This window comes from Staurois parvus, unplaced genomic scaffold, assembly GCF_062004578.1.
Source record: "Staurois parvus isolate SC_StPar_1 unplaced genomic scaffold, SC_StPar_1.0 ptg000303l, whole genome shotgun sequence".
Lineage (NCBI taxonomy): Eukaryota > Metazoa > Chordata > Amphibia > Anura > Ranidae > Staurois > Staurois parvus.
Window position 1 is genome coordinate 5,048,099 of NW_028318099.1, and position 25,179 is coordinate 5,073,277.

General features: G+C 41.1%; 1 protein-coding gene across 30 annotated transcripts in view; it reads right to left on the reverse strand.

Annotated features, from left to right (window-relative positions):
- The window catches only part of ANK3 (ankyrin 3), an 818,082-nt gene that overhangs the window by 174,254 nt on the left and 618,649 nt on the right, over window positions 1-25,179 (reverse strand). For all 30 annotated transcript variants that reach the window (XM_089683172.1, XM_089683174.1, XM_089683180.1 and 27 more), the window contains one exon: window positions 22,817-23,014. In XM_089683172.1, coding sequence (XP_089539298.1) covers window positions 22,817-23,014 — 198 coding nt within the window. The remainder of the gene's footprint in view (window positions 1-22,816; window positions 23,015-25,179) is intronic.

Genomic DNA, 25,179 nt, shown 5'->3' on the forward strand with positions numbered 1-25,179 from the left:
TATATATCTCATCAACATGTGGTAATATTGTAAAACGATCTACTATATATAGTTTGTAAGTATACATATAAATGGAAGTAGCCATATTTGATAATTTCATAATTTGGCTCTGTAGAATAATGGACAGAGCCTCACTGTTCCCTCCTGTCAGTGCATGCCTACAGGTAGGTTTGACCGCAAACAATGGTTGTTCTATGTGGCTGAGATCTTAGCACCCAGTCAGAATTCAACTCAATTTACAGACTGACATTACAGGTATAAAGACAACTCGTTATATTTAAAGTGGTTGTAAACCCTTACATATACCTAGTGAAGGGCCTCAGGTGATACACAGAGATGAAACGATTCCTCCTGCAGACGTTGTACCTGTCTATCTAAAGTGTTCACCTCTCTACATTCATTCAACTTACTGAATTATAAAGCTTGTCTGAGAGTTCAGAAAAAAAAGGACAGAGAACTGAAATTACACTCTGTAAAGCTCAGTGAAGAGAGTTCTGAGAGTTAAAGGATGGGACACACACCCCTCCACACAGCACACAGGAATAGAGCTGAGGCTGTCAATAAGCTGGAGGTCCCTCCGCTGTCACCATTTTTCTCTTGGTGTCCGGAAAACTTTCAGAAGTGATTCATGCTGATAGCAGAGGAACGAAGCAGCAGAGAGAAATGTATTTTATTTTTGTTTTATGTATTACAGGTACCTGTATAACATTGTCAATTTACACAGCGCTTTACATGCGTGTGTATATGTGTATATATATATATACACATATATAATACATTCATATCAGTCCCTAACCCTCAAGGACCGTACAATCTAAGGTTCCTTACTCACATTCATACACATACTAAAGCAGATTTAAACAGGAACCAATTAACCTACCAGCATGTCTTTGGAATGTGGGAGGAAACTGAATTACTTGGAGGAAACCCACACAAGCACAGGGAGAACATGCAAACTCCAGGCAGGTGGTGCTGTGGTTGGGATTCCAACCAACAACCCTAGTACTGCCAGGCGGAAGTGCTAACCATTTAGCCACTGTGCTACCCAAAATGACTCTAAGTTCTCTTGATTGAGACAAGGGCACACGATAAAAGCATATGCTTTGTTCATATTTCATACCTGAGGTTTACAACCACTCTAAGACCTCGGTCACACTGGATGCGAATTGGCATGCGATTTGCATGCCATGCGACTTGCAAATTGCATGCCAAATCGCAGCCTATTGTCTGCAATTAGAACAGTCATATCGGTGCGGTTCTGACTTGGTCGGAGCCGCACTGATTTCTACATGTACTACTTTTGGTGCAATTTGCATAGACATCTGTATCAGAAGTCTTGCAAATCGCACCTGAAATCGGCATGTCGTCTGACTTTGAAATTGTTGCGACTTCACTGTAAGTCACACGATTTCAAAGTAGGGTTTGATGTGATCGGGGTGTAAGGCCTCTTGCACACTGCAGCTTGAAAAAGCTCAGCAAAGCATTATTTTTAATGAGGTAAAATGTAGCCCATTATTTACAATGTGCCTTTGCACACAGGTGCGTAAAGAAGCGCCATGAATTCTTCAGTAAAAAAAGAAAAAAAAAAAAGGAAAATCTGCATTTTGGTCAGTAATTTAGCCTTAGTGCAAATACCTGCGAATGCGATCAAATGTTATTATTATTATACAGGATTTATATAATGCTAACAGTTTGCTCTGCGCTGTACAATATAACGGGAGACAATACAGCAACAATACAGTTCAATACAAGAGGGATAGGAGGGCCTGATCCTTGGAGCTTACAATCTAGGAAATATGTGCTAATGAGCATACATATTAATGAATTTTCTCTAAGAATATATTCTGTGCGCAAATCTGCAAACGCACATATGCGCACAAATACACACAAACAAATGCCTGACATTACATTCAAAAAAGCAGATGCTCAAACATCAGTACCGTGTGCAAGAGGCCTAATAAAGAATGGTTTATAATTGTCTAATGACAGTGATGGACAGCTGAAAACCAATATCATTTTTTACTGGTATTGCATTCCCCATTGACCATTTTCTGTGGAAGTCCACTGCATATTCTAGTAGATATACATACGTGTGAGAGTATGAACATGAACCGTGGAAATGTGTGTACTATTGCCGAGTATCACAACAGTCACAAACACACACATTTTAAAGATGATCTTCAGGCAAACCAGTAAATGCATATATGGGAGTTCTTTTACCTACCAAAGGATTTGTATTTTTGTCCATCAAGTTCTGAGATTTGCAGAGCTTTGTCCAACAGCCCAGTCCTGTCTGACAGGGCAGAAGACCTGTTTTTTCTCTGTTGCATTTAATTTACACTTACAGATTTTCCCCTCCCCAACCTGTGCCTGACCAGTGGAAACAGAAGTACTGTGTAATATTTATTTGGTGCATAGTTAGTAAAATTGTAAAAATGGCTAAAAGTCCATCTAGTTGACCAACAGAAAAAATGGATCAACATTAAACCTCATTTGCCACATAGTTGCACAATCTCTCAGCACATTCAGGTCTATGTGTAAGTTGGAGGTATCCTCATGTCATCTGACGGCATCAAAATTATACTTTAAATCAGCCTTTTTCAACCAGGGTGTCTTGGCACCCTGGGGTGCCTGAAGGTTTCTTAGGAGTGCCTTGGCAAAATGTCTAAAAATTGTCCAAAACTTTTATGCAAGCCAGAGGGTGGAACAAGCCTGCCTTTTAGTTACACAAAGCCACAGGTTTCCATTGTGCACCATTATGACCTTCTAGCCACCTGCGTCCTGACAACTAATGACATCATCAGTTGATAAGGAGGATGTTGGTTGCCTGCACAGCATCCCAGTTTGACCCTCCCCTGCCCCTCTCCATCAGCGTTGGGGTCACATTAGCTCAGTGATGGAGAAAAACTGAGGGAGAAGAGAAACATTGGAATACTAGTCAGTACCAGTGTGCAAAAGTGTATTTGCTTTGGAAGGATAAATCACCTGTAATGTTGGGTGTCCTACATGTGTGAATGTTGCTGCATTATATAAAACTATTAGAATAGTTTTTCACATTTTAGAATGGGGTGCCCTTTTAAAATAATGAACAGACTTGAGGCACCCCATTTTAGAATGGGGAGCCTCAAGACTGTTCATAATTTTAAAGGGTGCCTCGGGACTGGCCATAATTTTAAAGGGTGTCTTGCCTGAAAAACGGTTGAGAAACACTGCTTTAAATCATAAACTCCATATCATTTATAAAAAAGGTTAAAGAGATAGTATACTGATCTAGATACTTTGGAGAAATATTAGTTTCCTTTTATTCCTGATGATGCGGGCATGTTGTTCTGTGCAACATGTTAAATAAAAGTATGATAAAGAGCTACCATCACATCATCTACTTATCACCACTACATACATTATAGAGGGCTGTGGATAAGGGGGTACCACCAGTCCTCATGTACAGGACCCAGGCAAATGGGTGAATTGGATGTGGGCAGGGAGGGTGATCATCACGGCGGGGGGGAAGGGGGGGCAATTATTGGATTGGATGTGGACAATGAGGGTGATCGGCACAGCGGGGGCAATTACTGCAACCAATCCCCTGTAGGGTGTTCTTAGCGGCAGCTGAAAGCTGGCTTCTTCTCCTCTCACTCCAGCTGGCTTTCAGCTGCTGCAGAGAGATCTATACAGGGGATCGGTTCCAGTAATTGCCCCTCCACCGTACCCATCGCCCTCCCTATGCACCATATGTTCCCCCTGCTGCCCAGATCCCCTTGTATGCCCCCACCCCCACAGTGCTGCCGGCTTCCCTTCTTTATGTCCCACTGGCAGCTGCAAGCACACAATAGAATCCTTCAGGATAGAGAGTAGGGGAAGGATCCGGTAAATATATCACATTTACCAGCCCCTGAATGAACACAAAGAGTGATCGGTACCAAACATAACTGAAGAATAGTAAACTGTGGTTTTTGTTTTTTTTTGAGGGGCCCCGTAAGGTTAGATGTAGGGGACTCCGTGGTTTCTAACAGCAGCTCTGACAGTATATCTAGATTAGGGATATATGCTTGTTTGTTGTTGAAGGCAGAACAGTAGCTAAATGGTTAGCACTTCCAACTGGCAGCACTAGGGTTGTTGGTTCGAATCCCAACCATGGCACCTGCCTGGAGTTTGCATGTTTTTCCTGAGCCTGTGTGGGTTTCCTCCGGGTACTCCAATTTCCTCCCTCACTCCAAAGACATGCTGGTTAATTGACTCCTTTCTAAATTGGCCCTAGTATGTGTATGTATGACTGTGAGGTAGGGACCTTATATTGTATGATCCTTGAAGGTTAGGGACTGATGTGAATGTACAATATATATGTAAAGCGCTGCGTAAATTGATGACGCTATATAAGTACCTGTAATAAAATAATCATAAATTTTGTTTGGTTTTGGGTTTTGATGTGATGTTTTATATGATTTTATGTATGGTTAGAGATAACAAAAGCAGAACAGGACATTAGCGAAACACGTTAGCTTACCCCACCAAGGGTTTATCATCACTTTGGACTGATATTATGGACTCTTCTTCTCTGTTTTTATCCCCCTTTGGTTTGTGAGTATGCAATTTTATGATTTTAAATAAATTTGTGTTTCACCACGGTAAGTACGATGAGAGTGCGCCCTGTTTTGCTTTTGTTTACTAATACCAAGATTTCCCGATCTTCTAAGGGCTGCACCTCAACATTTGGCATTTAAATTTATCCTAGTCTGCATGAAGACTTGAGCGCTGGTTTCGTTTGTATATATGGTTATGGATAAATAAACAGACTCTTTGTCTTAGATTGTAAGCTCTAACAAGCAGGGCCCTCTAATTCCCCCTATATTCATTTGTATTGGAATTGTACTGTCTGCCCTTATGTTATAAAGCATTGCGTAAACTGTTGGCACTATATAAATCCTGTATTATAATAATAATATTAGACACTTGTGGTATCATAAAAGTTACACTCAGGGACGGACTGACCATTCGAGAACTCGGGCACTGCCTGAGGGCCCGGGGTCAGTAGGGGGCCCCATGAGATGCCCCTGGTACCTTTCATAGGCTTTTTTGGGTGTGGTTTGAGTGTGGGCGAGGACACAGGGGCCCCATGATCCCCTATTGCCCGGGGGCCCCATGAGTTGTCAGTCCGCCCCTGGTTACACTATTACTATCTTTTTGAATTATGTATAAATGGGGACAAAAATAACTAATTTCCTAGATATACAGTGCAATTCAAGCATTTGTCCGCTGAAAGAAGGTACCGGTATAAACTGATGTGTTCATCTTTCTGTCACTCTGCTGTCTCATAGAAGTATGTCTCCTGTTAGTACATGAGCACTGCAGCAACTGATTGGATACTTCTCTCAGTCTGAGCTTTGCTGTACAGCATAGGTGTCAAACAGAAGGCCTGCGGTCCTTTCAGTGCAACTGCAGCACCCCCTCATCTCTGCCTTCCCTGGTCTCAGCATTCAGCAGACTTTGGTAACTGACTCCACTCCTACTTTGGTCCTCCTCCAGAACCTACACTTTATGCTTTCCAGCTCTGCCCCCCCAAAGGGGGTGCTCTGTGATGTTAAGGAGGGTGGGGGATTCTTGACATCAGATGTAATGGGGGGTGGGGTGCTCTGAACATCTAGTCTTACAGATGCAACCAGCCCTTTGAGGGCAACCATAATGCTGATATGGCCCACAATGAAATGGAGTTTGACATCCCTGCTGTACAGGGACTGCAAGAGGCTAAAATGCCTCAAATATTAAATTAATCCTGTCAGTATATTTTCATGAAGCACAAGGTTGGAATCTACCTTTCAAAATCCTACTCTCCCCCAAAATGTCTAGGTGTATACCAGCCAATCAGCATACATTTTTTACTATTTCTGATAAGTAGAATTAAATTGGACAGGTAGCTGTGGGCAGGGGCGGAGTGACAATTCATGGGGCCCCCGGGCAATAGGGGATCATGGGGCCCCTGTGTCCTTGCCCAAACTCAAAAAAGCCTATGAAAAAGGTACCAGGGGCATCTCATGGGGCCCCCTACTGAACCCGGGCCCTCAGGCAGTGCCCGAGTTTCCAAATGGTCAGTCCGCCCCTGGCTGTGGGCAATTTTCATTCACTCTGAATGTTATCAGAAGGTAATCCATGGTGTCATAGGTAGTCCAAAGTGCTAAAGACTTGTGTATATTGCAAGAAAATTAAAGGGGCATTTTTGGACTCACATCAACAGTTTTGCAACTAGAAAGATACAATATATTTCCTTTTGTATTGCAGATATATCTCTGAAATGGAACAACACGTTTTGCTTCTGCCATATACTGACCCTCTTCAGCATTTCAAGGGTATGAATTCTCTAAGCTCAGCAAAAAAAGGAGACAATTGTAAAGCTGCACACCATTGAACTGCACTGATAAATTGGTGTGATGGATGTGTGCTTTCCACTGACCTTTGCAAAGTGGTTCAATGCAATCCAGGACTATGGTCACCAATATACGGTACATCAGCATTTACTATAAGTAAGACATGTGTTGCAGTTCTCTAATAACTCTCTAATAGCTTATTGTGTTTTAAAGACACTTTTGCCAACCTACTGAATGATTAAAGGGAAATGGGTAATTATTAAAGTGGTTGTAAATGCAAGACGTTTTTATCTTAATGTAGGGGCAGGCAACCCCCGGCATGGGAGCCACAAGTGGCAAGCAAAGCCTCTTTTGCCGGCACGTGACTCTCTCCCCATCAGCAGAGCAGTGCTGGGAAGTGTCAGTGAGACTCTGCTTCTGCTGCACTAATGCATTCAGATCTCAGAATTCCCCATGCTGCACTGAGGATAGGCCCTCTACCCCACACATTGCACAAGATGGGAAACATTGTTTGATTCTCTATCTTTGCTGCAGCTGTGATCATCACTCGCAGCTGCAGCAGAGATCCATCCAGCTCTTGTGATGGGGAAAAGATTGGGTGCAGTTTTGCTAGGGGGCGGTCCCTGTTTTCAGGAGGACTGTGATTGGCCACTGCTAAAGCCAATCACAGTCCTGCTAGCCCTGCCCACTATCTGGAGGAAGATGACTTACTTGGTTGCCACTACCAATTTCAGCAAGAAGGGACTTTACTGTGATTGAGAAAACCACAATCAGGTGACAGTTTGTAGAATTACTGTTGAGCTTCTGGGAACTTTGTTGATGTAGTTAGCTACCTGTCTCTTACCACACTGGCCATTTTATATTTGGGTGCAGAGTACAGGTGGTAAACCTCTGCCACAATTTTGTCTATTGGACGTTTGTCTTTCTGACACTTTAAAATGACTTTTTTGTCATATGTCACTTATTTTCCAATCCCTGTCCCCCTTGATCTTTCTTTTTTTCATTTATATATATATTTGTGTGTGTGTGTGTCACTTACTGCTGACCCCACAGCTTTGCGTCATCTACTACTACTGACCTCTGCCTCACCTACTCTTGAACCTTTGCATCACTACTGAACCCCTGCATTCATTGCATTGCTTTGTGCACTGGGACGCAGTCATGTTGGACCAGGAAGGGGCCATTCCCAAACTATTCCCACAAAGTTGGGAGCATGAAATTGTCTAAAATGTCTTGTTATGCTGACTTCTAAAGAAATCCCTTTACTGGAACTAAGGAACCAAGCCCAACCCCTGAAAAACAGCCCCACACCATAACCCCCCCTCCATCAAACTTTACACTTGGCACAATGCAGTCAGGCCTGCTATCTTTAGCTATTGACTCTGCAGACAGTTGGCAACTTCTGCGCACTGTGCACTTCAGCATGCGCTGACCCTGCTCTGTCATTTTACATGGCCTAACACTTCATGGCTGAGTTGCTGTTGTTTCCAGTTGCTACCATATTGTAATAATAACACTAACTGTGGCGACTGGACGCAGACAACCGTTTTGTTAAAGATCTACCATCTTGTATCATACTCTGCAAATGTCATTCTCACTCCGTTCAGTCTTCCCCCTCCCTTTTTGAATGGCATGTGTTGTGTGTGTATGCTGGGGTCACAAGTGCATCAGGCACGGCTGGATACGCTTCATGGTTGTAAACCCAATTAGCTGGTCCCATGATGTCAGTCAGACTCTTGCCTTGACCTGGTCGTAAAGCTATAAATCAGTCAGTCACTGCACATGAAAGCATTCCAGAGTGGCAGTAAAACTACATCCCACTTAAATCACGTTTTCATACAAATTCATAAATCCTGACAGGAACAAGGTACAATAAAACAAAGCATATATTCAGACAGGTCATTTTAATACAAGTCACCTGATACCTTACACCCCTAGGTAACGTCTACCAGAGAGTAGAAAGTGATATCTTTTTATCCATCACAGCCGGATATGTCATATTTGATGTCTGGACGTTCAGAATATGGGTCTGCATATTAACCTGCCAGTGGCTAGGCTGCTGCATGCACCTATGGAAGGTTATTGACCATGGTATAAACTTGGGAGGACTTTGGGTCACAGCCTGGGTCTCCGCCTAACACCCCTCCCCAAATGAGGTGATTGGCCCTTGGCTTCAGTAGACACCCCCTGCTGGGACACTAGAAAACAGGCTGTCAGGCCTGGAGAAGAAGAGGAAGAGATTCTCCCTTTTAACATCAGGAACCAACTTTGGGTGAAAAGTTACCCTTTTGTTCAGGACACTTAAACTCTGCTTAAACCAAGGACTTCTGCAAGTATCCTACCTTCTTAAACTTCTTTCTATTTATATATATAGATATTGGCTACATCTTTTCTGTAAATATTTTTTATTGCGCCATTTTGCTCTTTAATGCAAACTAAGAATCCCTGTCTCTGAAGAGTGCTACCGTGTGTTTTAACCCTCTGCATACATCTGTCTGCGGTGGCAGTGTGTATACAGATGCTTATTCAAACATCATAGTGTTACTGCTAAGATTTGGGAGTTTCCTCCTTCTCTGTAAAAAGGTGGTGGTGGCAGTGTGAAGGGTTAATTGCGTAATTAACCTGACCCAGTAACAATTGCTCTCAGGCTGCTGGCACATAGATTGTGGTCCAGCGAGCTGGAAATTCTTTGTGCAGGGCGCAGCTGAGAGTGGCATTGTTACGCAAGTGGCAGCGCGGTCTTAGATTGGCTGGTCCTTCGGTCACAAGTTGGTGAGAAGGGCTGGGGTCAGACGCCGCACCCATCACACTAACAGTTGACCATGGAATATTTAGTAGCAAGGAAATTTCACGGATGGACTTATTGCACAGGTGGCAATCTATCACGGTACCACGCTTAAATTCATTGAGCTCCTGAAAGTGACCCATTCATTCACAAATGTTTGTAGAAGCAGTCTGCATATTTAGGTGCTTGGTTTTATACAACTGTGGCCATGGAGGTGATTGGAACACCTGAATCCAATGATTTGGAGGGGTATCCCAATACATTTGGCAATATAGTATATACACAGTGCATCCAGAAAGTATTCACAGCTCATAACGTTTGCCACATTTTGTTATATTACAGCTTTATTTCAAAATGGATTGAATTCATTTTTTTCCCTCAACATTCTACGAACAATACCCCATAATGACAATATAAAAGAAGTTCCTTTTGAAATCTTTGCAATTTATTAAAAATAAAAAACAAAAAAAACACATGTACATAAGTATTCACAGCCTTTGCCATGACACTCAAAATTGAGCTCTGGTGCATCCTGTTCCCACTGATCATCCTTGAGATGTTTCCACAACTTGATTGGAGCCAGGGAGGTAACCAAGCACCCAATGGTCACTCTGAAAGAGCTCCAATATTTCTCTGTGGAGAGAGGAGAACCTTTCAGAAGAACAACCATCTCTGCAACACTCCACCAATCAGGCCTGTATGGTAGAGTGGCCAGACGGAAGCCACTCCTCAGTAAAAGGCAAATAGTAGCCCGCCTGGAGTTTGCCAAAAGGTACCTGAGGGACTCAGACCATGAGAAACAAAACTCTTTGGTCTGATAAAACAAATATTGAACTCTCCGACCTGAATGCCAAGCATCATGTCTGGAGGAAACCAGGCATCGCTCACCACCTGACCAATACCACCCCTACAGTGAAGCATGTTGGTGGCAGCATCATGCTGTGGGGATGTTTTTCAGCGACATGAACCAGGAGTCTAGTCAGGATTGAAGGAAAGATGAATGCAGCAATGTACAGAGACATCCTTGATGAAAACCTGTTCCAGAGCGCTCTGGACCTTAGACTGTGGTGACGGTTTATCTTTCAATAGGACAACGACCCTAAGCACACAGCCCACATAACAAAGCAGTGGCTACGGGCCAACTCTGTGAATGTCCTGGAATGGCCCAGGCAGAGCTCAGTCTTGAACCTGATCAGTGGTGAACTGACAACTCATGGGGTCCCTGGGCAATAGGGGATCATGGGGCCCCTGTGCCCTTTCTCAAACTCAAAAAAGCCTATGAGAAAGGTACCAGGGACAACTCATGGGGCCCCCTACTGACCCCGGGCCCACGGGCAGTGCCCGAGTTTCCAAATGGTCAGTCCACCCCTGAACCCGATTGAACATCTCTGGAGAGATCTGAAAATAGCTGTGCACTGACGCTTCCTATCCAACCTGATGGAGATTGAGAGGTACTGCAAAGAAGAATGGGAGAAATTGCCCAAAATAGGTGTGCCAAGCTTGTAGCATCATACTCAAAATGACTTGAAGCTGTAATTGGTGCTAAAGATGCTTCAACAAAGTATTGAGCAAAGGCTGTTAATACTTATGTACATGTGGTTTTATTAATTCTAAATGTGTAATAAATTGCAAAGATTTCAAAACAAACTTCTTTCCCTATGATGTATTGTTTGTAGAATGTTGAGGGAAAAAATAAATTGAATCCATCTTGGAATAAGGCTGTAACATAACAAAATGTGGCAAACGTTAAGAGCTGTGAATAATTTCTGGATACCTCAACCCTCTGGGGACTCTCCATCTTCATTGGCTGAGACAGCAGTGGAAGCCATTGGCTCCTACTGCTCTCAATTACAGGCAGTGAGCCAATGAGGAGAGAGAGAGGTGGAGCCTCTGTGTGTGAATGGACATGCAGAGCAGAAGCTCAGGAGCAAACCAGCTTTGCTGTGGGGGCACTTGGCAAGAGGGAGGAGCCAGAAGCGTCAATGGGAGACCTGAGAAGAGGAGGAGGAATGGGCTGTTCTGTTCAAAACCACTGCACAAAGCAGGTAAGAATGACATGTTTTTTTTTTAACTTGCATTTAATATAATTTTAAATGCAAACAGTGTAACTACCTGAATTTGACAATGTATCAGCCTTTTCCAATTCCCTATACAGCAGAGCTCAGACTGGGATGGGGATAAGATGTCTAATGAGCCTTTCAGAATAGAGGAGAAATCTTCCAATGGAGGCACTTTTTCTCGTGACAACTGTCTAATGTGTGGGTTTCCTCTGGGTACTCCAGTTTCCTCCTACACTCCAAAGACATGCTGGTAGCTGAATTGGATCCTGTCTAAATTGTCCCTAGTATGTGTATGTATGAATGTGAGTTAGGGACCTTAAATTGCATGCCCCTTGAGGGTTAGGGACTGATGTAAATGTACAATATACATGTAAAGTGCTGCATAAATTGATGGCGCTATATAAGTACCTGAAATAAATAATCGGGGACATGCCTCACTTCCTGTTGGGTCTAGAGGACAGGAAGTAAGGGGAATGCTCAATAATGAAACACATATGGGAAAAATGACAAAGGCTTTAACCTTCCTCTACTCCATGTAAAATACAAAAAAAAGGTTTTGGATTTAGATATACTTTATTATTAAAAAATACATGAAACCAAGGATGCCAAGCATGCCAGAATGATGAGTAAGCTGACCTCTCTCACTTGCACGCTTCCTTTGATTGCTTGCTAAGACAACAAGTCAGAGAAGCAGAACTTCCATCTGGCATCAGTCAAAAGTGAAAAACAAACCCTCCATTCCCCTTAGGTATGTGCCTGGTTTAGGGAAAGGCAATCCTTCAGCTATTCTTAGTACCTGAATAAAATATTCTTAGCTTTGCTAATCCCAGTCATAGCACCTGGTTACATGACTAAGGTAAAGAGTACTGCACTGAGCTAGAAGGGAGACGGCCTGAAGATGAATGTGGACGCACTTGAAGCTGCTTCGATGTTGTTCCCAGCCACAATAAATCAGCAACAAGTGAAACCAAAATCTCATTAGCTACAAAATATATCTATCACCTTGGCGCTATTCCCAGACACGATACAGTACAATTGTTACTGCTTTGCTAGTGTTTCCAAATGTTAACCTTTTATGACACAAGGCATTTTTTATTTCAAATGCATCATTATAAAGAGTGTAGCTGTGTAATGCCCCTCTGTATGGTGAACATGTCCATGCTCTTAAAGCAGACATCCAAAAAATACAAAAACACCACACTTTAGTTACAGTCATGAAAAATCTATTCATGTCCTCAGTTTTCAGTTGCATATCATACCCCTTTTTTTTCTTTTTCTGTGCTTCCCTGAACGTGAGGCACACCTTCTACCCAGATATTATTTTACTATACTATTTTCTGGGTTTTTTTTTGCCCCAGTCCACTGCTATTTTGATTGCATAATGCTTTGTTGTGCTATTTCTCATTGTAACATTGACTTATGTAAGCATTGATATTATTTTCTAATTGTATCATTAATTTAGTCAAACCTAATCTTGAAAATTAATACAAATGTATTGAATGGAAAAAAATATTTTTTAAACTGCACAGCAGTCGCACTTTGCTGTATTGCACAGTGTTGCCATCAAACAGGAACTGGAAGCTGAATGGGGGACATGTTTAAACCGCTTACTAGAAGAGAGACAATAGGACTTCTGCAGCAGCCAGATCCTCTTTCACAAGCCAATTCTCAAGCAGGTGACAAACTTTGTGGTGGCATAGAAATGTCCCCCTAATGTGCAGAATGACAGGGATGTGTGTACTATAGGAGCAGCTGGGTAGAATGAGGGCCGGTACTGGACTATTTTGCGCCCTAGGCAAGACAAGATACGTGCGTACCTCCCCCCCCCAAAAAAAAATTAAAAATAAAAACATTTTTAAACAGTAGAAAATATTAAATCAACAAAACATGAAACTGCTAAATTACATTTAATTTGCAAAAATAAGTGCCATCAGATGCCATCAACACCAATATTAAAAACAAAATCAGTGTCACGAATGGACTGTATCTGTGGCTGGCAGTGGCAGAGTGACAGTTGCAGTGAGTGGAGGATGATGGATCCACACTTTGACAGATCTCCGACTGGAATTCTCCAAGCAATGGAGGGGGATAAAACGCTGTGAAAGCAGGCCGCTGAATTGAGCGATCCCATACAGTGACTGATCCGACAAAACACACCACCACCAACACAGATCAGCAGGATCTAGAAGAGCAGGCTGTGGGGTGTCATCACTCACCGACACATTGCACATGTGATGGATGTCTGACCGACTGGGTCACACTCACACAGACATGAGACTTTAGAGTCAAACTTTACCTTCCTCTGCAGGCGCAGCTCCACCTTCTCAGATGAATGGGAAGAGAGGGGCTGGAACTCCACAATGATCAGCAGCCACCAGCTGGCTTGCAGTAAGGACTGAGTTGGAGAAAAACACTGGAAGGAGCAGCAGCTCAGCTGCTACACTGGCCCCAAACACCCGGCATCTTCCTCTGTCCTTTCTTCCTTCCCTCTGCTGCCCCTCCTCTCAGCTGAAGGTTCATTCATGACATGGCGGTTACCCTCACAGAGAGAGTGCTGGCCTGAGCTGCACCCAGGCACCCCTATGTGGCAGTGCTCCCTAGGCGGCCACCTAGTTTGCCAAGTGGAAGCACTGGCCCTGGGTAGAATTATATATTTTTCAATGAAAAGCTGTATATGAATACCTATCTAGTTAGGTTAACCCACTCAAAGGTCTGGAAATACCACGAATATCAATGGTCTATTTTAATTTCCATTGTAGTAGTTAGTTACATTCAAGTAGACTGTTTTTCCCTTGAAGACTCCTTATCCAAACAGCTTCTTCACCTCTACTGAGTGTCAGGAAGATTCCTCAGCATTTATATCCACACCTGTAACTCAGTCACCCTAATCCATTTACAATGGCAGATGCTGACTGTCTAAAACACCATGGGAGGTGTGAAAATTTGCTACACCATCCTGTTGTAATTACATAATCCAATCATATGGTTGCAAAAGTTCTGGGGCAGGTGCTAATCGTTAGAGTCACGTGGCTGAAGGTGTGAATTGTTGTCAAATCGGCAGGGTAGTGATGTTAAAATGACATTATATGTGTGGGACAGATATTAGAATAGTTTTTCACAAACCTTTACAACTTCCATAAACAATCCATGGCCATTGGATTCAAGTTGTCCTAAAGGCTGAAGGTTTTTTACCTTTGTGCATTCTATGCATGAAGGTAAAAAACCTTCAGTTTGCAGCTCCCTTTTGCCCCCTCAATACTTACCTGAGCCTGATCTCAATCCAGTGATGTGCATAAGAGCTGAGTGTCTCTTGGGTGAGACACAGCCAGTGAGGAGGGAGCGTGGGCAGGACCGGGGCCAAGCAACGCTTTGTGTGTCTTGGAGACACACAGAAGCAGCTTGGGAGCAAGCATGCACAAGTACCCCCATAGCAAGCAGCTTGCTTTGGGGGCACTCAGCAGGGGGGAGGACCTGAGAAGAGGGGGATCAAGGTTTGCAACACCATTGCACAGAGCAGGTGAATATAACATGCTTGTTATTTTTAAAACAAACATTTTGGTAATTTTGAAATTGATGGCAGCAACACATCTCAAACGTTGGGATAGGGCAAAGAACAACCCCAATTCCAAAAAAGTTGGGACAGGGCCATGCTTACTATGGTGTAGCATCCCCTCTTCTCTTAACAACACCCTGTAAACATCTGGGAACTGAGACCAGTTGCTAGGGTTTTGGGAGAGGAATGTTGTCCTATTCTTTCCTGAGCACATGCTGCTAAACAAAACCTGTGTATACTGTACTGTATCTCTCAGCATTATTATCTACCACTGTCCAGCAACCCTGACCCTTGCCTCACAGTTTACTTACCAGTTTGGTAGTATGGGTTTGCCTTTGCTCTTCAGCTGCAGTAGGCCTAACCATCAGAGTTATTCATATCACTATAGGAGGCTTTGTTTGCTAACTGTTATAGCTGCATGGAAGAGTACCCATTGTGATCATTTATTCAAATGCAGTAGAATGGGTGTGGAAAAAAACTATTTTTGCATATTTATCATGAGGATGTTCATATGCCTTGTTTGGAATATTAAAAACCCATGCATGATTTTAGGCAGCAAAGCTTTAAGCCAGGGTTTCTCAACTAGGGTTCCTCTAGAGGTTGCTAGGGGTTCCATGAGTAATTAGCAATTTTTGTCTCTAAGATAAGTTCCCACTGATGCCACTGATCTGTATGGGGGTAACTCTTTCCAATGACCACAAGTGTAAGGAGCATTCTTCCAACTGACCATCACACTAATGTATCATGGGCTGTTGATATTATCAATTTTAGCAGGGGTTCCCTGAGACCAGAAAATTATTTCAAGGGTTCTTCTGTGCTGGAAAGGTTAAGAAAGTCTGATTTAAGCTAATGAACAAACCACCAAAATATTATACAGTTGCAAGAAAAAAAGTATGTGAACCCCTTGGGATTACGTGGAGTTTTGCATGAATTGGGCATAAAATGTGCTCTTGAACGTCATCTAAGTCACAACAATAGAAGAACACAGTCTGCTGAACATAATACTACACAAACATTAGATGTTGCCATGGTTTAATTGCACATAACATGTAAACATTCACAGTGCAGGGAGGAAAAAGATGTGAACCTTTGGACTTAATAACTGGTTGACCCTCCCTTGGCAGCAATAACCTCAACCAAACGTTTCCTGTAGTTGCAGATCAGACCTGCACAACGAGTAATTTTGGACCACTCCTCTTCACAAAACTGTTTCAGTGTAGCAATATTCTTGGGATGTCTGGTGTGAATTGCTCTCTTAAGGTCATGCCACAGCATTTCAATCGGGTTGAGGTCAGGACTCTGACAGGGCCACTCCAGAAGGCGTATTCTGTGCTCTTGCAGCCATTGTTTGGTTGAATTACTTGTATGCTTTGGGTCATTGTCCTGTTGCATCACCCATCCTCTGCGGAGCTTCAGTTGGCGGACAGATGGTCGTAGGTTTTCCTGCAAAATGTCTTGATAAACCATGTTTTACAGTGGGGATGAGGTTTTGATGTTGGTGTGCTGTGCCTTTTTTTCTCCACACATAGTGTTGTGTGTTCTTCCCAAACAACTCAATCTTGGTTTCATCTGTCCACAGTATATTTTGCCAGTAGTGCTGTGGAACATCCAAATGCTCTTTTGCAAACTTCAAACGTGCTGCAATATTCTTTTTGGACAGCAATGGCTTCCTCCAAGGTGTCCTCCCATGTACTCCATTCTTGTTTAATGTTTTCCTTATTGTAGATGTGTCAACAAAAATGTTAGCATGTGCCAGAGATTTCTGTAGATCTTTAGCTGACACTCTGGGATTCTTCTTTACCTCATGCAGCATTCTGCGCTGTGCTCTTGCAGTCATTTTTACAGGATGACCACGCCTAGGGAGAGTAGCAACAGTGCTAAACTTTCTCCATTTGTAGACAGTCTGTCTTACCATGGACACATGAACATCAAGGCTTTTGGAGATATTTTTGTAACCCTTTCCAGCTTCATGCAAGTCAACAATTCTTGATCGTAGGTCTTCTGAGAGCTCTTTTCTGCGAGGCGTGGTTCACATCAGACAGTGCTTCTTGAAACCAGTAAACCCAAAACAAGTGTGTGTTTTTGAAGGGCAGGACAGCTGTCAGCAACACATCCAATATCATCACACTGATTGGAGTCAAGGTTGGCTCACTCCTGGCTCCAATTAGCTCTGGGAGAAGTCATTAAGCTAGGGCCTCACATACTTTTTCCTCCCTGCACTGTGAATGTTTACATGTTATGTGCAATTAAACCATGGCAACATCTAATGTTTGTGTAGTATTATGTTCAGCAGACTGTGTTCTTCTATTGTTGTGACTTAGATGACGTTCAGAGCACATTTTATGCCCAATTCATGCAAAACTCCACGTAATCCCAAGGGGTTCACATACTTTTTCTTGCAACTGTAGTAGGCAACATGAAGACTCAATTTGCAGGCAAATAACCTTTGGCACCTAAATCAGCTCTCCTCTGCTAGGATCACCTCTTTTGAATAGAACTTGGTTTACTTGTCCTATCCTATATATTATGAGAATGTGTAAATAGGTCTATAGGAGGGTATTGCATTGCTACCAACGACAGGAAAATATGAATAGCCAGTAACTGCACAGGCAAAATCTGCTTTCCCTTTGCTGCCTATAGGCACAAGCCTATTGTGTTTACTGGTAAATCCAGACTTGATAAGAAAAATTGATGACAATTGAATGCAGTTTTAAAAGGCAACTAACAAACAGTAAATACCTGCTTAACAACAAATTAAAGACTGAACAAGCATAGCTACATGCCACATTTCCTAAATGGTTTTAATTATCTATGATAACTCAGCCCATCATTATTTAACACTGGTACTTACAACTCTACATACCTGTACATTGTAGTTCAGTTTTCACTCAACATACCACATTATTGGTAAGCTTTGCAATGTTGTGTAATAGGTATGTTTTAATGTACTAAGTGCCATGGGTATTTTAAAGTTTGACTGGACCACAAAATACAAGAGAAAATAAAATGACTCTCCCAGCAAAGTCACAGAAAGGACACAATGGAAGAGTAATTTTCTTTGGTTCACACTGTCAGTAAGAAACGCTAAGGTCTAATAAGTGCAATGTGTCTCTTTTATTCAATATCCAAGCTTCGTTGGGTTGATTTGACATGAAAAGAACCACGAGGCAACCTGCTGATAAGGAACTTCTGGATCTTCCAAAAGCCAATCTATCATTTACTGGTATTTTAACAAGCTACAAAAGGAAAGGAAACTAATAAAACAAGATGACAGGTTGTTGGATGACATTGTGTGGAGGGGGGGTGACACTTGCAAATTATAAGGAAAGTTTACTTCATTTTTAATTGGCTGTAAATTAAAAATAGAAGAAAAGAAATGATTTTCCCACACATGTAAAACATAAATATCCATTACACAATGCCACTGGCATTTGAAAGAAAGATGGGTATTTGGAAAAAAAATAAAGAAACAGTGTTCCCTATAACTACCAATGAGGTTTCTGTATCTATGTTCAAGATTCTATTCTAAAAAGCAAACAGCTAGATTTTACAGCATTCCACAGGCGACTGGGCACCCATATGGTAACGACAACCATCACAAAACTGAGCAAAATGGATACTGATCTGGATGAAACCATTTACTAAAATCCTGTTTTCCGAAGACAAATACAGTGTAGTCATTTTCAGTAACAAGAAACTGGTTTCAGGTATTTTCTTTAGAATTCTCTAAAACTGGAGCCTAACCTTAACCTAAACTCTGACAATAGGTGAACTCCTTGAAATTCATACTCACTTTGCCATCACTAAAGGTGTTAGGCAACCGGCCAACAGAATCAGCGATGATACCATCGAATCCTTTTAAATGCACAATCTTCATTTTACAAATTAACATTTATTACAGATGCATCCTTGACAGCCGATCCTAAGGGTTTTATTAAAAGACAGCACAGCAGAAGCTTCTTCCTTTCAGACACTCTGGGGATTAATTACTAAAGGCAAATAGGTTGTTCACTCTGAGAGGGAATTTTCCTTTAGCTTATTGAATGAGGTGAAGCACTGCTGACTTCCATCCAATCAATTGCAAGCAAAAATACAGTTATTATCCACTTAAGCTATGGAAGATTTTACCCCAACACCCCCCCCCCCCTTCTGGTCATAACCATGCAATTTTTTGCTATTTAGCACTGCGCTAATTTAACTGGCAATTGCGTGGTCATGCAATACTGTACCCAAATTACATTTATATAAACTTTTCCACACAAATAAAGCTTTCTTTTGGTGGCATTTCATGACCACTGGGTTTATACATTTTTTATTATTTAAGCAGAAAATGATCGAAAATTTAAAGAAAACAATTTTTTTTGTTTCTGCTATAAACATATCCAATACAAACATTTTAAGTCGAATTTCTTCATAAATTTAGGACAAAATGTATTCTGCTATATGTCTTTGGTAAAATAAAATCCCAATAAGCGTATATCAATTAGTTTGCGCAAAAGTTATAGCGTCTACAAACAATGGTATGTATACTGGAATTTGTTTTTTTTACTAGTGATGGCGGTGATCATTGACTTATAGTGGGACTGTGCAGCAGACAATCTAACTACTTCACTAATACAGGGATCAGTGCTAATACTCTACACTATTACAGTATTGACACTGGCTGGGAAGGGGCCAACATCTAGGGGAACTCAAAGGATTAACTGTGTGCCTAACAAAGTGTAAACTGTGAAATATTTGCTGCTTTTACTAATGGATGTGACCGTTTTTTACTCCGTGCAAAAAACAAAAAAACAAAAAACAGCCACATTGCTGTACTTGTAGAGTGCCCTATGTTGTTTATCAACATTGGGCTCTCTTCTGCCATGTGCTCAGCCGATCAGTGGGTCCCGATCATACATCATTGGCTGGGACCTGTTGATCGGCTTGTGCTGTAGCGAATGACAGCAAAGGTAGGGCAGAGCGTGCCCCCTACCTGGAAATGCTCGGTCACATACATGTATGTGATCCAGCCCAGCTGGCCCTCCGGGTAGCTTGACATCTACAGTTTGTAGTCCGGAAGTAATTTTATATTCCTTGCATGTGATTGGGTATTCTTTGCAAAGCACATTTTTACCACATTCCCTAAGCTAAGTGAAAATCCCCTTGCAAAGAAAACAACCCCCTTGTCTTGGACTGAAACCTTCTACCTAGCTGACAGATGCGTCATGGCTCTTTTTTCAACAGAAAGTAAGAAGAGACGAAAATGTTAAAAGTAGCAGCCCAAATGACCAGCTAACAAAATATTAATATGTAATATCTCATATTTGGTCAACTCTAAAACATGGAAGAATATATTTATTTTACATTTTGATGTTTAGTCCTTACTATAATAAAGAAGGCATGTGCAAAACCACTATACCTCCACTATAACAGGGGTCTGGGGCTGGCTAGCATATGAAGCTGCCACAAAACTTTGGGGAAGATATACCAAAACTGGAGCACTCAGAATCTAGTGCAGCTGTGCATAGCAGCCAATCAGCTTTTAACTTCAGCTTGTTCAGTTAAGCTTTGACAATAAAACCTGGAAGCTGATTGGCTACCATGCACAGCTGCACCAGATTTTGCAAGCTCCAGTTTTAGTAATAAACACTTTAGCTTCTACCCAGGGGCAGACTGACAACTCATGGGGCCCCCGGGCAATAGGGGATCATGGGGCCCCTGTGTCCTTGCCCAAACTCAAAAAAGCCTATGAAAAAGGTACCAGGGGCATCTCATGGGTCCTCCTACTGACCCCGGGCCCTCGGGCAGTGCCCGAGTTTCCAAATGGTCAGTCCGCCCCTGCTTCTATCACATGGTGTGACAGGGCATTAGGATTCTAACATGAAATATACAGAATGACAGTCTTATTTAACCCAATGCAGAGATTTTACTTTACAGTGGATAAGTCAGACTTCCTTCCCATGACATGAAAAGCCATATAACTAGGAAAGTACAGGATCTACTGTAATATCTCATAGTTAAAAAGAAATCACAGCAGACAGGCTTAAATAATAAATCACAAACAAATCACAAAGTGACAAGAGACGTGCATGAACTGAGGGAAGAAAATCTCAGAATGACGGGACAAATCAACTTCAACAAATTTGAAAAATGTTAGGATAATTATGTTTTTTCTAACTTAAGCAACATCAAAACACAAGCCGGTTTCAGAATATTACTTTAAAGTTTGTAGATCGCAGCAAAGCAAGTTATTTCATATTTTAAAAGCCATATCATTTCAAAACTGATATTTCACATAACTGTCCACTGCAGTTCCCAGCATGCTTCCTTACTGCTAGAGTGCTTGATTTAAATCAGCCATTATATCTGAACTAATTAGCACTGTATGGAAATTCCATCTTATTTGAATGGATAAAGTACAGCATGACATGGGTAATAAGAGGTTAGAGGTTAACGTTCATCCACAGAACACAGAAGATTTATAACTATCAGTAAAGGTAACCATACACCATACAATCTCATTATATATAGATCTACCATCAACTGTAATATAATGCAAAAGCCTTTGTGATTTGATACAAAGCAAATGGGCTGGTTAGGTACATTCTCCTATTACACAGTTTTGGTAAATCTAATAGACATAATTTAGAGATTGTACAATCAGATTGTGTAGGGTATGGTACAAGTAAAGCAGAAGATCCATGACCTTTACAGGCAGCAGAGTGGCTAAATGGTTAACACTTCCACCTGAAAGTATGAGGGTTGTTGGTTCGAATCCCAGCCACGGCACCACCTGTGTGGTGTTTGCATGCTCTCCCTGTGCCTGTGTGAGTTTCCTCTGGGTACTTTGGTTTCCACCGACTCTCCAAAGACATGCTGGTAGGTTAATTGGATCCTGTCGAAATTGGCCCTAGTATGTGCACGTATGAATGTAAGTTAGGGACCTTAGATTGTACTCCCCTTCCGGGTTAGGGACCCATGTGAATGTATAATATATATATGTAAAGTGCTGTATAAATTGACCATGCTATATAAGAACCTGAAATAAAGAAGTATAATAAAAGGATGATGCTTTTTCCAAAAATTGCACCATTTAGGAAGTCAACGTTTATGTTCAACCCATGTTTTTTTCTACATAAAAACAAACAACAATAGTCAAGGTGGACAAGTAAGTACAAGCTCGGTGTAAGAGTGTACAATTCTAAAATCCCTACTCGTTGAATCAAAGTATTGCCTAGCATAATGCCCCCATTTCTTCCTCGCACCTGGACTAACTGACTTATGTCCTCCAGTATCCCAGTGGAATCTCACCCCAGTCATGGACATACAAGTCATATTACTCCAAAATACAAGGTACTTTAATGAAATGTATGCATTAGAAATAGTCCTGTTCCTAGATTCAGTGCTGGCTTTGAATGGGCATAGGTAATAGTGGCCAAATCACTTTACCTGCTGTTTAGAAGTACCACATTACACTTAGAAAATTTTTTTATATCTGAAACAAATTTTAAAAGAGGTTTAAGTGAACCAAGATATATGCACGATATTGATGCTGTGAGTTAAAAAAAACAAGGCTCGATTTATTGTCCTGCCATTCCCGTATTTCGGTGAATGGGCTTCCTAAAGCCCGTATTGTTATGCACAACAAGTCACATGCTGTTCAACCCAAAGTTCCATCCATCATTGTAATGTTATTATCAGAAGGTAAATGAATATCCATATTGCTTCCCCCTACAGTGTGACATTGTGTATCATATATACATTCATGAATATATACATATACATACATGAATTACTATAGATACAAAGGTATTATATCTATCTATCTATCTATCTATCTATATATATATATATATATATATATAACACACACATATACACAGGCAGCAGGTATACTCAGTGGGACTTACAAAGCAGGAATTTCCAGTGTGGTTCAATATATGTATATGCATTTTCCTATATATATATATATACACACACATACACTTTTTGCTTTTGCCTGTTGTAGTTTGTCCTCAGAATAACAATGTTACAAAAGTAATAATAGCAAGCAGAAATAATAAAATTTGGCTCATACCAGTGCTTTGGCGTTTGGGTTGGCTTTCTTATCCAGCAGGACTTTAGCGACTTTGTAATGTCCACAGTGGGCGGCGACATGCAGAGCAGTTAAATAGTCATTGGTGACATCATCCACAGGCACATTATGTAGGAGCAGCAGCTGAACGCAGTTCAAATGATCTCCTTGGGTTGCCATGTGCAGTGGGGACAGACCATTCTGTAAACAAACAGGTAGAGTCAGTAGTAGCTCAGACTGACAGGTTTCAGGTTTCCCACAATGCTGTGCCATTAACACACACACTCACATTTGACAATTGAAAACTATTTTTTCCCCTTGTAAGTCTCTCCCAAACAAAATATTATTCACCAAAAAATATTCAACAAAACATAATATAAAGTTATAACATTGTTAAAGCTGGCCTCCATGGGAGTAGCTTTAGGCACAGTTAAAAGCCTACAGTATATGTGAATTGTTTTGTATTTATTCTGATCAGAAAAAGGTGATCTAGGCAACCTTACTAGACCACATAGCCAGGATCTGGACCTCCTGTCAGATTACAATGCAGCTAAGCATGGACTAACATCTGTCTGAGGTTAAACAAAAAAAGGAATAGCAGACTTCCCCTGAACATGTTTGACTGTTGAGTGTTAAGCCTGGTACACATGATGAGAATATCAGACGAATGATCGTCTGGTTTATTTTTGCATGCTAGTCTCATATCAAAAATGAAGGTTACTAGAGTTACAAAAATTCTCATACGACAGAATACAATTTTGTAAGTGATCTAATGTATTGAATTTTATTGTAATGTATTCTTTCATTTCTGAGCATGCGTGGTCTTGGTCTTCCTATTTTTTTTTCAGATGAATACTGTACTGATAAATCGAAAATTGCTAGTTCTGGTATCATACGAGAAAACATTTCGTGTTTATCCCTTCAGATAATTTTGCATGAATGCCTAATACACACAATCAGAAAATCAGACAAAAAATAGCACTTTCGAAGTGATCGTACGATAATCTGATATTTAGTACACAGCGCTTGAGAGCCGATCACGACAGTTCATGCAAGATTATCTGAAGGGACAAGCACGAAAATGTTTCTTGTAAGAGAACAGAATGATTTTCGTTTGATCAGTACAGTATTTGTATGAAAGAATCGGAAGACTAAGACCACGCATGCTCAGAAACAAAAGGATACATTACAATATAATACAATACATTATATCACTTCCAAAGTTGTATTTTGTCTTACGAGAATTTTTATAACTTTAGTAACCTATTTATTTTCAATATCAGACTAGCATGCAAAATGATAATTTGTTCGATATTCTCATCATGTGTACAAGGCTGTACTGTCATGATTGGCTCTCAAAAGTTGAGTACTATGGACAATCGCTTTGAAAGCGGTATTTTTTGTCTGATTTTCTGATCGTGTGTACTAGGCATTAGACTGACAGTACCATGCAAAGCAATAGAGCTGTGATTAAATTAGAGATGTCTTGTAGTCCTGCTGTACAGGGGACTGCAGACAGCCAATATCAAAACAGATTTTTAAATTTCTTTAAATTACTGTATATATGATTTAGTAGTGTTAATATTTGCGTACTTTAAAATAAACCCGTTTTAAGAAAAAGAATTGCAGAGTAAATCTGAGGCTATAAAGCAGACAGTGTAGGAAATCTGATCCTATTGTCTCAGCTGTCCCCGCTACCATCTCAATCACCCTGTTGAAAAACCACACCTCAAGGAAAGAGCACACATGTATACTTCCCCTGCTTGCTATAATGCAGTTCTCAATGTCTGAATGATCTATCACCAGAACCAAGATCTATCATGTGTGGGGTGCGATTAGTTCTGCGACCATATTGACACTTGAAAAGTTATTTGCATAGGATTCAGCTCCAAGGAGCAGGCCCTCCTAACCCTCTTGTATTGAACTGTATCATTACTGTATTGTCTCCCTTTATATTGTAAAGCGCTGAGCAAACTATTGGCGCTATATAAATCCTGTATAATAATAATAATAATTTTCAGGGGCTCCAGAAGTAAATCAGGGTGGCAGGGAAGTATGGTGACGGTAAATACAGACAAGTGATAGTGATGTACAGCCTCATTCTTTTTGCCATCTCTTTTCTTAAAAAAAGTTAATTTTAACAATTTAATCAGAACCCAAAATGACAAGTTTTATAATTGACTGAAATATTTGACTGGAGAACATTTCCAGCTCTCTGGCTTATAACTTGGTCAGCCGTGATAAAAATATGGCTGCCACCACAGCTAAATTTCTTTTGAGGGTACAAAATTCAAGGTCTCTCTTTTTTTTTTTCAATACATAGTGAGTCAAGTGACCTGTAATAAGCATGTGCATATTAAATTCTC